The sequence below is a fragment of the Ranitomeya imitator genome, chromosome 1 (genome assembly GCF_032444005.1).
Source record: "Ranitomeya imitator isolate aRanImi1 chromosome 1, aRanImi1.pri, whole genome shotgun sequence".
NCBI lineage: Eukaryota > Metazoa > Chordata > Amphibia > Anura > Dendrobatidae > Ranitomeya > Ranitomeya imitator.
This window is the reverse complement of record NC_091282.1, coordinates 697,346,375-697,361,214: the sequence shown is the minus strand read 5'-3', so window position 1 is coordinate 697,361,214 and position 14,840 is coordinate 697,346,375. Positions and strand designations below refer to the sequence as shown.

The 14,840-nt window shown below is 43.4% G+C and overlaps 1 protein-coding gene across 3 annotated transcripts in view; it reads left to right on the top strand.

The window, feature by feature from the left end:
- Positions 1–2,723, top strand: part of PSEN1 (presenilin 1) — a 126,280-nt gene extending 123,557 nt beyond the window's left edge. For all 3 annotated transcript variants that reach the window (XM_069731075.1, XM_069731084.1, XM_069731094.1), the window contains one exon: positions 1,377–2,723. In XM_069731075.1, the coding sequence (XP_069587176.1) occupies positions 1,377–1,532 (156 nt within the window). In that variant the 3' untranslated portion in view covers positions 1,533–2,723. The remainder of the gene's footprint in view (positions 1–1,376) is intronic.
- Positions 2,724–14,840: the final 12,117 nt, after the last annotated feature.

The window sequence follows — 14,840 nt, the reverse complement described above, 5'->3', positions numbered from 1 at the left end:
TGCAGTCTACCCATGTCTTGTTCCTATTTGTATTTGCGTGAAACATGCTTGGTGAAATTCTATTACCAATAGTTACAACTCTTCTTGATACCACATTAACTCCCGTACTTAAAATTTGAGCAAATTGCTCTTTGGTTTTTGTCGGCGTAATTTCATTATTCAGTGATACGCTGAAAGGACCTTCCACACATCATGTGACTTATTCTGAACTGTTTATTGGTCACTGGTGGCTATATGAAGTAGATTTGTCTATGTACTTGTAGCTTTGATACAGATCTGCAAAGATCGAAACGTGTTGCTCGTTTCCTGATGTGCTTTGGAGAGTGTCACAGCCACTGTTTTTACGTTTAATTAATAAAGCATCAAGTTGGAATTTTAAAGAATTTGGAGCTGGAACTAAGTTTTCTTCTTTTCTCTACGTGTAACCATGTGGATCAACGTGGAGTTCCGTGCACCTGCCTGGTGAGCTGGCTTTGTGTTTTGTTTTCTATTCTTATACAATACCCTGTCACTTATAGTTTGTTGGGTCTTAGACTGTGTGCACACGTTCAGGATTTTCGCGTTTGTTCGGCGGTTTTCCGCTATAAAAACGCGATAAAACCGCTAAAATAAACGCTTACGTTAAGCATTGTATTATTAGAATGCATTCCGCGTTTTTAGTGCACATGCTGCGTTTTTTTTCCCAGAGCGGAAACGTATTCCGGAAAAAAACGCAGCATGTTCATTACTTTTGCGGAGTCACGGGGATTCTGCACACATAGGAATGCATTGATCCACTTACTCCGCATGGGGCTATGCCCACCATGCGGGAAGTAAGCGGATCATGTGCGGTTTGTACCCAGGGTGGAGGAGAGGAGAGGAGACTCCACGGATTGGGCACCATATAAAAAACAAAACAAAGCATCCCTGGGAACGGAAGCCGCCGCGTGCACCGCTGAGGAGATCGGGGGCCGTCGGAAGGTGAGAATAACCATTTTTTAAAATATTTTTAACATTATATCTTTTTACTATTGATGCTGCATAGCATTTTGTAAGCTAATTACGCTTGCAAAACGCTAGTGTTCAGTGGGAATACGCATGCCAATTTCGTATGCGTATTTCCCGCGGCAGGGAGTTCCGGAATAGCTGTGGAAATTTCCGTGGCAATTCCGGACGTGTGCACATAGCCTTAACGTTTCAGACCCTTTTCAAGGGGTACTAATTGATGATGATTGGGAAGATGGATGCACCTCACAGTATGGCTAATACTTCTGATCATTCGTGGTTACATTCATTCTGTAATATTTTTTTCTAGTCCCCTCTTGAATCCCCTTTCAATCATTATTTGGGACAACTACAGTGGTGAATAACCTTGGATAATGTTGCTGTTTTCACAGGGCCTGTGCCTTACCCTCCTGCTTCTTGCAATCTTCAAGAAGGCATTGCCTGCACTTCCCATCTCCATCACATTCGGACTTGTATTCTACTTTGCTACAGACAACTTAGTGCGGCCTTTTATGGATCAGTTGGCATTCCATCAGTTTTATATTTAACTTTTTTGGACAACTTTTTTTTTGTACTTTTGATTCCGTCAATATGACTGTTCATGGATGCATACAAGTAAAGCATTTTGCTTTTCCCGATTTTTTTTTTTTTTTTCTTTATATTTTCCCTCCAGGTCAAAGGATTTCAGTAATTGCTCCCTTAGTACTTAAAAGGCAGCAAACCTGTGTATTGTTTCTGATTATTTTTGGACCGTTTTCATATCCAGATCTTTGATGGTTAAAAGTTTTCAAAATGTTTGCAATCCTTTTACCAGCCAAAAAAAAATAAAAATCAAGGGGTCGTTTTTTAAGGTTATGTAAGAAATCCTTTCCCTTGTACTGTATCCAAAAAAAGTGAAAAACTCCTTCAGCAGCAAGATAAGAGGTGAGACCAAAGGATGGTAAAATGGTGCAAATACCATTGAGGATTTTTACGTAATTCCCATCAAAAAATGCAAAAAGTCAGATGGAGAAAGTGGCATTTGTGGCTGAAATTCCCACTAAGCGGGGAGAGCAAGTACTTTTCGTTAAAAGCAATACTCTCTAGAACAAATATGATCTTCCTGTAATTAAACACTATTGGAAAATGCGAATACTTTACCGTTCACTTCTGCCTCAACCATTTATATTTGTTTTTTTCTTGAAATGTCAATGCAAAAGTAATTACTGGGACAAAGTGCTGTCTCATACTGTCCGTTCTGGTGTTACGGCACTTGTAGAAAGAGACGTTGATTTTTTTTTATTTTATTTTTTTATTACCTTACAGGGTAGATGTCGCACTGCAAAAATGCGGGATGGGGGTGGGTGGGGGGTAAATGCACTTTTTTTTTCTTTGCTATAATTCTTTTTTTTTTTTTTCCCTTTTTCTTACACCATTTATTGGAATTATTACTGAAATCCATAACAGAGGTTTTTGTAAACCAGAAATATCGGCATCTGGAAAAGTTAGGGTTGTAAATGAACCAAAGCCCAGGTCATCCTTTCTGTGGGAACAGTTTGTTTTGCAGGCTCAGGGCAGTGATCATATCAGTTCTTTACGCTCCAGACTATTATAAACTACTGTTTTGTTCTCCATGCTTTTCCTTAATTTGCCTGCTTTAAGGAGTGTCACACTGGAGAATATGAATGGCTGCCATTTAAATGTGTTTGTATTTGTTTTTCTTTAAAGGGAAAAGGTTAATAAAAGATTTTTGGTCCATTTCCATGAGATGGTACTTGTCTGAAGTAAAAAATCAGAGAAAAATGTCCACTGCACATACAGTATTCTGCTAGCTCCTATATTCCTAATTAATTTAAGATGTACCTATCATTTAATTTTACATTTTTTTTTTTACATGGTTTCTTTTCCCTCCTCCTTGCACGATGTGCAGATCATTGGAGGCCCAGATCCTGGGACCTAGTGAGTAGAGATAAGCGAATATGTTCATCTCCTTCCTTATTCAGCAAGCTGTAGCACTTACCGAAGGAGCTGCAGCGGGAACCCGGATACCTGGAGCGCTCCTGGGTGTTCGGCGCCGCATGTGCGCAGCTGTGTGATAGTTACAACACATGCATGGAGAGCCTGTGTGTTGTGATAGCAGGTTGGTGGGGGTCCAACCCATGGCACCTCCATCAATCAGCTGTTTGCTCCGGCGGTGGCCAGATGTAAACGCATTGAATGGAGCAGGTCAGCGCAACTCTATTCCATGTGTTTATATTTGGCCTCCGCCAGAACAAATAACAGTTGATGGGTGGGGCAACGGATGTGGAACCCTCACCAACCTGCCATTGATGACCTATGCTGAGACAACTCCTTAGTAGTGATGAGCAAACGTGCTGGGATAAGGTGTTATCAGAGCACGCTCACGTGCTGAGAGTCTTTGGCGCACTCGAATAATATGTTTGAGTCCCCGCGGCTCCATATTTCGCGGCTGTTCAACAGCCACCAGACAGGCAGCCGTGTGGACTCAAACATATTTTTCAAGCGCGCCAAAGACACTCAGCACGTGAGCGTGCTCTGATAACACCTTATCCCAGCACGTTTGCTCATCACTAATGCTTAGTAGCCAGGTTTGAGTCAATCTGTCTAGGGCACAAACTTGTTCTTTGTCTCTAAGACAGTGGGAATCGCACATGACTTGTGCCCCCTGCCGTGTGGCTTTCTGTATAAGCCCTGAGCTATGATATGTTCTTGATACAAATAGGCCTAATGTTAGACTCCTACTTTCTTTTCCTCACATGGACATTTGTAAAACATCTGAATTAAACCACCCTTCTATAATGTTGGAGGATTCATGGAGTACCTTGCCACTTAATCAGAAGAAACAACTAGATGAAAAAGGTAAGTTAAGGGGAGAGGGCACAGATTGGGGGGAGGGGTAGTTGGCAGAGTGCGGTTTGTGTACATGCACAATTTAGTAATTGTATAAAATTCTGAAAAAATCAAACAGCGGTTATAATTATTGTCATCTTTGGATTTCTACTGCGTTTCACTTAATTATCCAGTTTACAATATGCAAACCAGCATGTCTGAACATATCCCAAGCAGTGAACAATCATGGTGTATAATTAAACTGTTGTATGAGAGACATACATGTGGGAATAATGCATGTGTATGGGATAAACCAAGAGGTAGTAATGGCAGAAACTGGGACAGAATTTAAGAAAAGGAGCTGGATGTCTGTCCATAAAACAATAGCGAGGTTGGTGGTTGAGCTGTAAAGGTACCGTCACATTAAGCGACGCTGCAGCGATATAGGCAACGATGCCGATCGCTGCAGTGTCGTTTTGTGGTCGCTGGAGAGCTGTCACACAGACAGCTCTCCAGCGACCAACGATGCCGAAGTCCCCTGGTAACTAGGGTAAACATCGGGTTACTAAGCGCAGGGCCGCGCTTAGTAACCTGATGTTTACCCTGGTTACCATTGTAAATGTTAAAAAAAAAAAAAAAAAACACTACATACTTACATTCCGGTGTCTGTCCTCCGGCCTCAGCTTCCCGCACTGACTGTGAGTGCCGGCCGGCTGTAAAGCAGAGCGGTGACGTCACCGCTGTGCTTTACGGCCGGCCGGCGCTCACAGTCAGTGCGGGATGCTGACGGCGTCACACACGCCGATTCAGCGATGTCTGCGGGAGATCCAGCGACGAAATAAAGTTCTGGCCTTTCTGCTCCGACCAACGATGTCACAGCAGGATCCAGATCGCTGCTGCGTGTCAAACACAATGATATCGCTATCCAGGACGCTGCAACGTCACGGATCGCTAGCGATATCGTTGTTAAAGTTGTTCAGTGTGAAGGTACCTTAAGAGCTGGACAGATCTTACCTATTTGGTAACTCTGTAAGATCTGATAAGATTTGGAGAGAGCTTATGATTCTGCATTGGGTACGGGGGTGCTTGGCGGACTGACACTAATACCTCAGAGATGCCAAGTGTTAATTTTCAGGATGCATTCATGATAATCCATGCTGGAAGAATAGATTTTCTCCTTCGCCTCATTGGGGGACACAGACCCTGGGTGTATGCTGCTGCCACCAGGAGGCTGACACTAAGTATTACAAAGAAAGTTAGCTCCTCCTCTGTAGTATACACCCTCCTGCTGGCTCTCAGCTAACCAGTTCTTGCTTAGTGTCCGTAGGAGGCACACGGACGGGTCTGCTATTCAGACCCAAAACTCTTTATTATTTTACTTTTCAATTTTGACACTTTACCTATTTTATTTTTTCCAAGGACGAATGGGGCAACGGATCCTTTCAAGGTTCCGATCTCCCCGAACCATCAACAGGCGAGCACGGAGCATGTCGCCTCTCCGTATCCTCTCCTGCGACGTGGGATGCCACGCCTGAGCTGATTCTTAGGGGCGATAGGTCCCTTCAAGGGCACCGATCTCGCCGTACCTTCCACGGACGAGCACATGGAGTGTCACCTCCACATATCCTCTTCTGCAGCCAGGCCTATTGCCGGACATTCAGCCCTGTCCCATCCTACGTGATTAACCCTTTGGATGTATAGAGGCCCACCTCGTGGCATCCGAGCTGACCCCACTGCACCACCACTGTTAAAGCGGATGGAACAAGGAGGCAGACGGTCCCTCTCCACCTCCCTATGAAATGGATGATGGATTGAGGGTTTTCTTTTTATCCCTGCACCGTCCAAACAGCAACGACAGCAGAGGATCTTGTCTACTTTTCTGATCTGCTGCATAGAGCTGCGTACTCTGCCTTCCGGCATCTTCTTGGGTAAGTGCCGGGACTGGAGCGTAAGGAGGGCTCTGCGCAACCGGCAGATCCCCGCTTTTTTTTGCAGCGTGAGGTTGCCTTTTTTTTTTCCTGCTCGGCACCGACCAGCGCCAAAAATTTAGCTCCCGGCTTCAGGTTTGTGTAGGCCGCAGCCCACGCTATGCTGTGCTTCCATGGCTTCGCCCCTCTATTCAGGCACTTGTTCAGGACGAGATCACTGGCAGCATATTCTCGGCGGCTATCTAGGTCCTGGCGGTATTCAGCGTTGAAGACAGTGCTAATCCAACGTTGACTTGGGGGACCCAGGATCCGGGTAAGGAGATGCCGCTCCCTCCCCCACCCCACACTACCTCTGGCAGCATAAAGGCCAAGACCAGTATTCCCTGGTCTTAAAGGCACATGCAAAGTATTTCCTGTCTTAAAGGCACAGAACCAGTATTCCCTGGTCTTAAAGGCACATGACCAATATTCCCTAGTCTTTAAGGCACATGACCAGTCCAAAGCCGGTCACCCCAAATGAGCTCAGGAGCCCTCTGCCGCCGCCGATCCCAGCTTATCCCAGAGTACCTAGTTCCCCTGAGTGGGCTTCGTCACTGCCGCAATCCATGGCTTCTGACCAAGAGATTTAATCCCTCCGTGAACCCTCTTTATGGCTCGGAGTGCTCGCAGGACCGATATAAATGGACCTTCTCCCACATGGGAGCCATCGGCTAGCAGGGGCCGCAAGTATTCTAGAAATGTACAGGCTTCTAGAAGCGCGGTATCCTTTTTCAACCAATGTGTGAACACGTGGAGTGTCCCCTCCACGTATACCCCCCTATGACGTGGGATGCCATGCCTGGTCTGATTTTTAGGGGCGACTGGTCCTTTAAAGGGCACCAATCTCCCCACACCATCAACAGAGGAGCACATGGAGTGTGTCGCCTCCATGTATCCTTTTCTGCAGCCAGGCCTAATTCCAGACAACCAGCCCTGTCCACCCGGGGACCTGAACTCCGTGGATGTACAGAGGCACCCCTTTTGGCGTCCAAGCAGCCCCCTCTGCATCACCACTATTTAGCGGATGATGCAAGAAGGCGAACGATCCCTGAAGGCGGACGATCCCTCTCCACTTCCCTGTTAAGAGGCTGGTGGATCGAGGGTTCATCATTTTCACTCTGCACCGTCAAAAGACAGCAGCGATAACAAGAGACGGCTTTTTCCTGACCTGCTGGATGCGGCTGTTCATTCTGCCACCTGGCAGCTTAACCGGGTAGAATCTCTTGTGGTATACCTACTAGTATCCCCTGCCTGATGGGTTATCAATTAAAAATACCACGGACTGTCATAGCTAATCTGGCTCGTTCCATCTTGCGGCCTCGGGTTCAGTGCTCTACCCTTCCTTAGCCGCCGCATGGGTTGCTAGAGCAATGGTCTCCTGGTCGGAGACCTTAACTACTTTGATTCACAACAGTAACCTTTTACCGAAGACAGTACAGCTGGCCAATCAAATCTCTTGAGCGGGAGACTATATGGTTCACGCCTCTTGGATGCCCTTCGCCCTTGCTACCACTCCCAGAGTGTTCACAAAGGTCATGGTGGCTGTCATGTCCATCTTGCACTCTCGGGGTGTGTTCGTCCTGCCGTATCTGGTCGACTTTCTAGCCATCCTTCCAGGACTCCGCTGACTCCGACTATAACACTTTCGATACCCTTTCTCACCTGGGCTGGCAGATAAACTTAGACAAGTTTTCCTCATTTCCAGCCCAGCAGATATCCTTTTTGAGGATGATAGTGGACACCTCCAGAGGGTTGGTAATTGAGACAAGGCCTTGGCCTTTCAACAGGGAGCTCATGCACTTGGTCACTCGTCCTCTCATTCCATTCAATTTGCTATGAGGGTTCTGAGGAAAAATTGTGGCGGCAATGGAAGCAGTTCCCTTTGCTCCGCTTGTTTTCTGCAGGTTAGACAGACTTTCAGAGGGTAGTCTCTGAGCTCCTTCCTCATCCAGGGGAGATCCTTTCTCCTGGTTCAATGGTTATTAGTGACTACCAATGCCAGTCTTCTGGGCTGGGGAGTGTCACCACACTAAACAAGGCCAGCGGTCATCTCGGGAATCCAGTCTCCCAATCATTGTTCTGGGCATCTGAGCAGTACGGCTAGTCCTACAGCAGGTCCACTGCCTTCTGGCGGATCACCCCATCCAAATTCAATCTGATAACACCTTGGCTATGCCGTACGTCAATCATCTAGGAGGTACCCATGGCCATGGACGAGGTACCTCACATTCTCTGATGGGCTGAGATCAATCACTCGGTGATCTCGGCAGTATTCATCCCAGGAGTAGAACTCTGGGCTGCGGACTTCTTCAGCCGTCAGGGTCTCGCGTCAAGTGAGTGGGAACTTCATCTGGAAGTCTTGCAACAGATCTGCCTTCACTGGAACACTCCAGATGTAGATTGGATGGCGTCCAGACTGAATGCCAATGTACTCAAGTTCATAGTTTGGTCTCGAGATCCAAAAGCCATTGCAGTGCATGCTCTGGTTCTTCCATGGCACCAGTTCCGTCACCCCTCTTCCACTACCGAGAGTCTTTAGGAAGCGGAAAGGGTGCCAGTGATCCTGGGCGATCTGCACTGACCACGTCAGGTTTTGTTTGCAGAGCTAGTGCAATTTGTCACCGATTTTATCTGGCGGTTGTCGGATCGTCCAGATCTGCTCTCCAGGAACCGGTTCTGACCCAGGTGGGACTCTCACAACAAGTTGTCCGTGACTAGTGCTTGTAAGCCCGCCTCAGTGCGCATTTTACTTGGGGCAGAGATCATGGACACCTTCCCCCTATTTTAGTTTTCCTTCAAAACCATCTAGATTCAGGCCTGACGCTCAGCTCACTGTAAGTCTAGATTTTAGCCTTTTCGGACTTATTGCAACAAAACTGCAAGTAGGGACTTTCTTGCAGGGAGTTTTGACATGCGATTCTTCCCTATCACCTACCATTAGATCTTTGGGACCTTAATGGTCCTGGGGGGTCTTACAGTAGACTCCTTTGATCCAGACAGACGTTACTAACATGGAAGGTCTCCTTTTTCTCTGCGGTCACGTCATTCAGACGAGTCTTTAAAGCTAGCCGCTCTGTCCTTTCAGACTCTCTTCCTTATTGCAATCAAGGCAAGGTTGTCCTCAGGCCATCATCGTCCCTTGTTACCAATGTCATATCGTTCTCCCTCTGTTATGCGGACATAGTTCTTACCTCGTCTCGTTCCGCAAAACGGAACGGGTTCCCCATAGTCTGGAGTAGGTGAGTGCTCTGAGAAGGTACGTATCGAGGACGGCGTCCTTCCGAAGGTTGGACACTTTTTTTATTTGGGCTTCCTGACGGTCACGGGAAAGCTTCCTGACAGTTACAGGAAGGTTTAGCCACTTCTTCGGCTATGTTAGCCTGGTGGATTTGTTACACCATCCAGGGGTCCTTCCGCGTCAGATGTCAGTTTATCCCTGCGGGGATCACTCCTCACTTCGTCGATAGTGGCTTCTTGTGCCATTAGGCACCAGGTTTCGGCAGAGCAGGCCGACAAGGTTGCGGTTTCATCCAGTCCGCACACATTCTTGAAGCACACCCAGACTTCCGTAGATGTGAGTCTGGGCAGGTGGACTCTGCAGGCCCCGGTAGCACATTTTTAAGAAGCGGTTACGCAGCGCCTGATCTGTTAGGTTGTCCCCACAAAAGGACTGCTTTGGAACGTCCCATGGTCTGTGTCACCCAATGAGGCGAAGGAGAAATAGGGATTTCTGTGTACTCACCGTAAAATCCTTTTCTCCGAGCCAATCATTGGGGTACACAGCACCCACCCTGTTAATGGCTCTGTGCTTGTTCTGTAATTTGACATGTTATACTCTTATATGTTATTATTGATCTCCTACTGCTTTTGCACTGAACTGGTTCTCTGCCAGCATAAGGGTGTATATTGCAGGGGAGGAGCTAACTTTCTTTCTAATACTTTGTGTCAGCCTCCTGATGGCAGCAGCATACACCCATGGTCTGTGTCCCCCAATGATTGGCTCAGAGAAAAGGATATTACGGCGAGTACGCAAAAATCCCTATTTCTCAAATGTAAATGTTTTACCCAGTCCTGATATTGTGGTATTTAATTATAAGATTTATGAAATCAGAAATGATGAACTTAAAATGTCAGAGGAAAACTGGGAAGAAATAAAGTACAATAGGGTCTTATCTGGTGACAATAGGATGTCAAAGGGGAATGCACTCGCCTTATTAGGTTGCTGAAAGCAACACATAATGGGCATATATAACAGCTGCTCCACAGATACCGGTCATATAGTAGACCAAGGTAACGAAAGAAGGCTGGAGGTATCACTCATGCGCTGCTGATGACAGCTCATAGATAAAATTGATGACTTTTATTAAACAGGTTTAAAAGTCAATGCGTTTCGAGGACACGTGTGACCTCTTCATCAGGATAAACCTAGTCCTAGTCGAGGTTTGTCCTGATGAAGAGGTCTGCGTGACCTCAAAACGCGTTGACTTTTAAACCTGTTTAGTGTTGTCAATTTTATCTATGAACAGTCATCAGCAGCGCATGAGTGATACCTCCAGCCTTCTTTCGAACTAAATATGTAGCATTTGGGTATGTTATGAATCTGAAAGAAATAATTGTCACAGTGTAGAGATTACAAATGTAATGTCTTCTGCATCTCCATATTGCAATACATGTGTAGCAGTCAGCATAAGGCTCAAATCCTAAAGGATTATTCCATTGTGAGTGGGGGACGGAGATTATTTGGGACAATCGGCTTAGTGATGATGTAAAGCTCAGAGAACGCAGACTGTATAAATGATGGCTTAACAGACACAACTTGCTAGCCGGGCATACATCATTGTGCTTGCCATTTCCTTGGATCTAGCTGTTTGGCACAGTCACAGCACCATGTCGAAGGAGAAGTTGGATTCACTAGTGAAGACCATGGAAGCCATGTTGTCCGAGGTTGAACAGCTTAAGGTCCACTGTACCAAGCAAACAGAAGAAGTCAACCAACTGGTACAAGAAATTCGAAGAGAGAACAAGGACTTGGCTGAAAAATATGCTCAAATTACTCAAGACATGCAGGAAGCCAGGGAAGCCATTGGTCAGCTTCAAGACACCAAGTTTGCTTTTGAAGCCAAGGAGAGGCAAGCTCAGAAACTAAGCAGACAGCTATAAAGAACTAACTTGCCCCAGTGTTAATGACTAAGGAAATTGCCCCAATGTTAATGACTAAGTGGTTGTCCTTGGCAAAAAGGAAGGATATTTGGAATTACCTGAAGATATAAATCAAAATGCAGGTCCAATTTTGCCAGTAGCTAACCCTTCCTTACTGTGAAATACTTCCGTCTGGACACAAGGTTTTATAAATTCCTTCTGTCAAGAAGGTAAATAATGGGCATGCTTAGAGATCTGTCAATTTGTGATCATTTTTACAAGTTTTTTCCATCAGAGACTGGCTTGATAATACCTGTGATGGTACCTAAGACTGGCACAATAAATGGACAACCCAGGACTTTACTGTTCTGTGTGTCAAATATCTTCTGTAACAAGCTTGGCTTCTCAGATGTTTGAATGCATACTACAATATATTAAGCTTTATTGACCATCATCTTAAAGCCACTGGTATTCTCTAAATTAAACATTACCTACTTTTTCCATTTTTTTTATGTCTCGTTTTAGAATAAATTTTATAATAATACAAATCTTTTTCCGTTTAAAATGGCTTTATGATTATTGGCGGCAGCCCCTTTTTCGTAACTGTCCCTATTTCTTTAGAATGTTTTTATTATCTCATAGCTTTTTTTTTTTATCCCTTACCTACTACTTATTTATAATAGTATTTTTTTAGATATTTTTTTATTTGGCATTCTAATGTACATACTTCGATCATTTATCTTTACATGTGAATGATGGTGGTGAGAAAAAAAAACATGATTGCAATTTTGTATGTATCTCTGTTTTGCATTTGAAATTACATTTGTAAAGCTGCAGAAGTGGAGGGAGGGACAAGGAGACAGATTGGAAATCGGAAAGAAAAATCAAAGTACTTGGAGGAGGGGTGGAAAGCTACAGAAATTGCACAATATACATTTTTTGCAGATTTAGCATTAACATTGCAAAGTTACTGTATGGAAAAGAAACCTATTGTTTTTTGTTTTATAATGCTCTTTAATGCTTAATTTTAACTACACTGAGTTGAATCCAAGTATGAAAGAAGTGTCATTCCTTTTAATTCAGAATCTTCCTCTGACAATGATTTCCTCACTGAGCTACGTTGTTCAGCATTGTTTAGTTTCTGATTTATATGCCAATCGATGAAAAACTGTCAATCCTTAGAGCTGTTCGCAACAAATACATTTTTGGAAATATATTTGATTTTTCACAGAACGTACAATTTGGGTGATTTATTGATTTATTTATTTTACATACGGTATGTTATGTAAATAAATTGGTTTTTAATCAATTCCATTCACTTACAGAATAGAAAAAATCTAAACATGCTGCAGATTTAAAAATGCATAAAATATGCCTAAATAAACAATCTTTTCTGGACATTTGTCACATTTTTATTGATTTAATTTATAAAAGTATGGGAAGAGCATGTGTTTTATAATGTTATATAATCACCAGTATTATCATGATATCCAGCACTTACCTTCTTTATTATGCTTTTGGAAAAAAATTTAAGGCTGGTTTCACATTTGCGGTTTTTTTTTTTTTTTTTTTGCGTTTTTGCGGTAAAAAATGCACACAAAAAAAGCATGCGTTTTTTCCCTATATTTAACATTAAAAACATATGCGTTTTTTGCATGCGTTTTGACGCGTTTTTGCAACGCATGCGTTTTTCTCTGCATGCGTTGTGTTGCAGAAATGCAACATGTAGTAATTTTTGCGGCGTTTTTTTTTTTTTTTTTTGCCGCATGCGTTTTTTCGCGGCAAAAAAACCTATTGGTCTATGTAAACGCATGCGTTTTTAAGCACATGCGTTTGTTTGCGTTAAAAACGCATGCGTTTTTATTAAAAAAAAAAAACAGAAAACACACTGATATGCCACCCCCCACCATAAAGGTGATAAAGGGATCCTAACCCTAACCCTAAAGGGATCCTAACCCTAAAGGGATCCCAACCCTACCCCTAACCCTAATCCCTTTAGGGGTAGGGTTAGGATCCCGTTAGGGTTAGGATCCCTTTAGGGTTAGGGTTATGATCCCTAACCCTACCCCTAACCCTAACTATATCTGTTTATACTGGGTTTTTTACTTTATTTTGATGATTGGCAGCTGACACACATTTCTCAGCATGCGTTTAAAAAACGCAAACGCATGAAAAAACACATGTAAACGCGTCAAAACGCCGCGTTTTTTTCACCACATGCAAAAACGCATGCGTCAAAAAAACGCAGCGTTTGCACTCGTTTACATGCGCGTTTTCACCATGCGTTGTTTTTTTAAACGCATGTGTTTTAAAACGCAAGTGTGAAACCAGCCTAAGTGTAACTTTTTTTCTTTCTTTTTTTTTCTTTTTTTTTTAACTCTCAGCATCACTCCCTGGAGCCCTTGATAACTATTCTATACATAAATATTGGAGGTATACATATTATACAATATATTTATGACTTGTTGTAAATGAAGTATGTAACCTTTGGCAGCAAAGAGTGATTTTTCTTTTTCACATATTAGTTGCTATTTCTGTTCGAACAGTATGTTCCAAACATTGTTTTACCTGTTTTGTACTAGTAATCCTTTCTAGAAAAACATACGTAGGAAAAAAAATGGCCATGAAGCAGTAAGTAAAAATTAAAATATAGTAGCAAACAAAGCATTTCTCATTTTTGTGACCGAAAATACTTTCTGACAACCTATCCTTGCTCTGGAGTTGGTATTTATAAATATAACATGCCTGTAAGGGGTAAGTCTGTTTTAACATTTATCTTCATGAGTATAAAGACAACACTTGACAATGGCAGACAATATTTCCCCCATTGAGAGCGAACTTTCTGGAGCCGATTTGTTGGCGCAACTGCAATTGTGAATCCAGAGATGAAAGATTAGGAATAGTGTGCATGTGTCACAGATTCTTGGTTTGGTAACGAGAAATTTGTTGTCCGTCATCAGGCAGGCGGTAAGGTTATATCATTTATTGAGCTGCCCCTCTATATTTCAAAGTGTTTATTGAACCATTATACAGTGGAAAGTAGAAAAGAGAAAGAAATGAAGACATTAAACCTCAAGACATACTGTAATTATATAGTGTTGAGCGAACGTGTTATCTGAGCATGGTTGGGTGCTAACCAAGTGTCTCCGGCGTGCTCGAATACAATGCTTGAGTCGCAGTGACTTCGACAGCCGCAACACATGCAGGGATTGGTTGGTAGTTAGCATGTGTGCAGGTGCGGGAACTCGAACATATTATTCGAGTACACCAAAATCACCCGGTTAGCACCCGAGCATGGTCAGAGAACACCTTATCCCCGCACATTTGCTCATCACTACAAGAGACTTATGCAATTAGTTTTTGGGTGTGTTTCGGAGTATCCGGTATAAGTCTGTTGAGTAACGTATCCCAGAGAGATCGAGTGAAGGAGACTTGGGATGGGTTATAGTGAACCCTCCCACACCCCTTAAAATAAAGGGTGTCAGTTGCCCTTTTTTGACATTACATGCTTCATTTACATAATAGGTGGGAAATATTTGATTGCGTTATAGAAACGTATGGTGATGAGTTTAAAAAAAAGAAAAAAAACATGCCATGCTCCAGTGTGAAATCTGCTTTAATTGAATTTGCTAAGAATATTGATTCTTTTATTTCACTATGTCAAATATTTATTTATTGGTAATGCTGTAATTTTTAAGGATGTCTGCTGTTAGTCAAGACTCAAAAGGAATCAATTCACATAAAGTGCTACCGATAATGTTATTTTAAGGCCACAGTTTTAATCACTGCTCGTTGAGCTCTGATGCTGATCTTGCGTAAAGGATTGGAATCGGCTTTTAAGAGATCTTCCATCACGTTTAATAAGGATTATTTGCCTTTCATCCAAGCTTCCTTCCAGCACCAGATGTCCACATGTCCCAT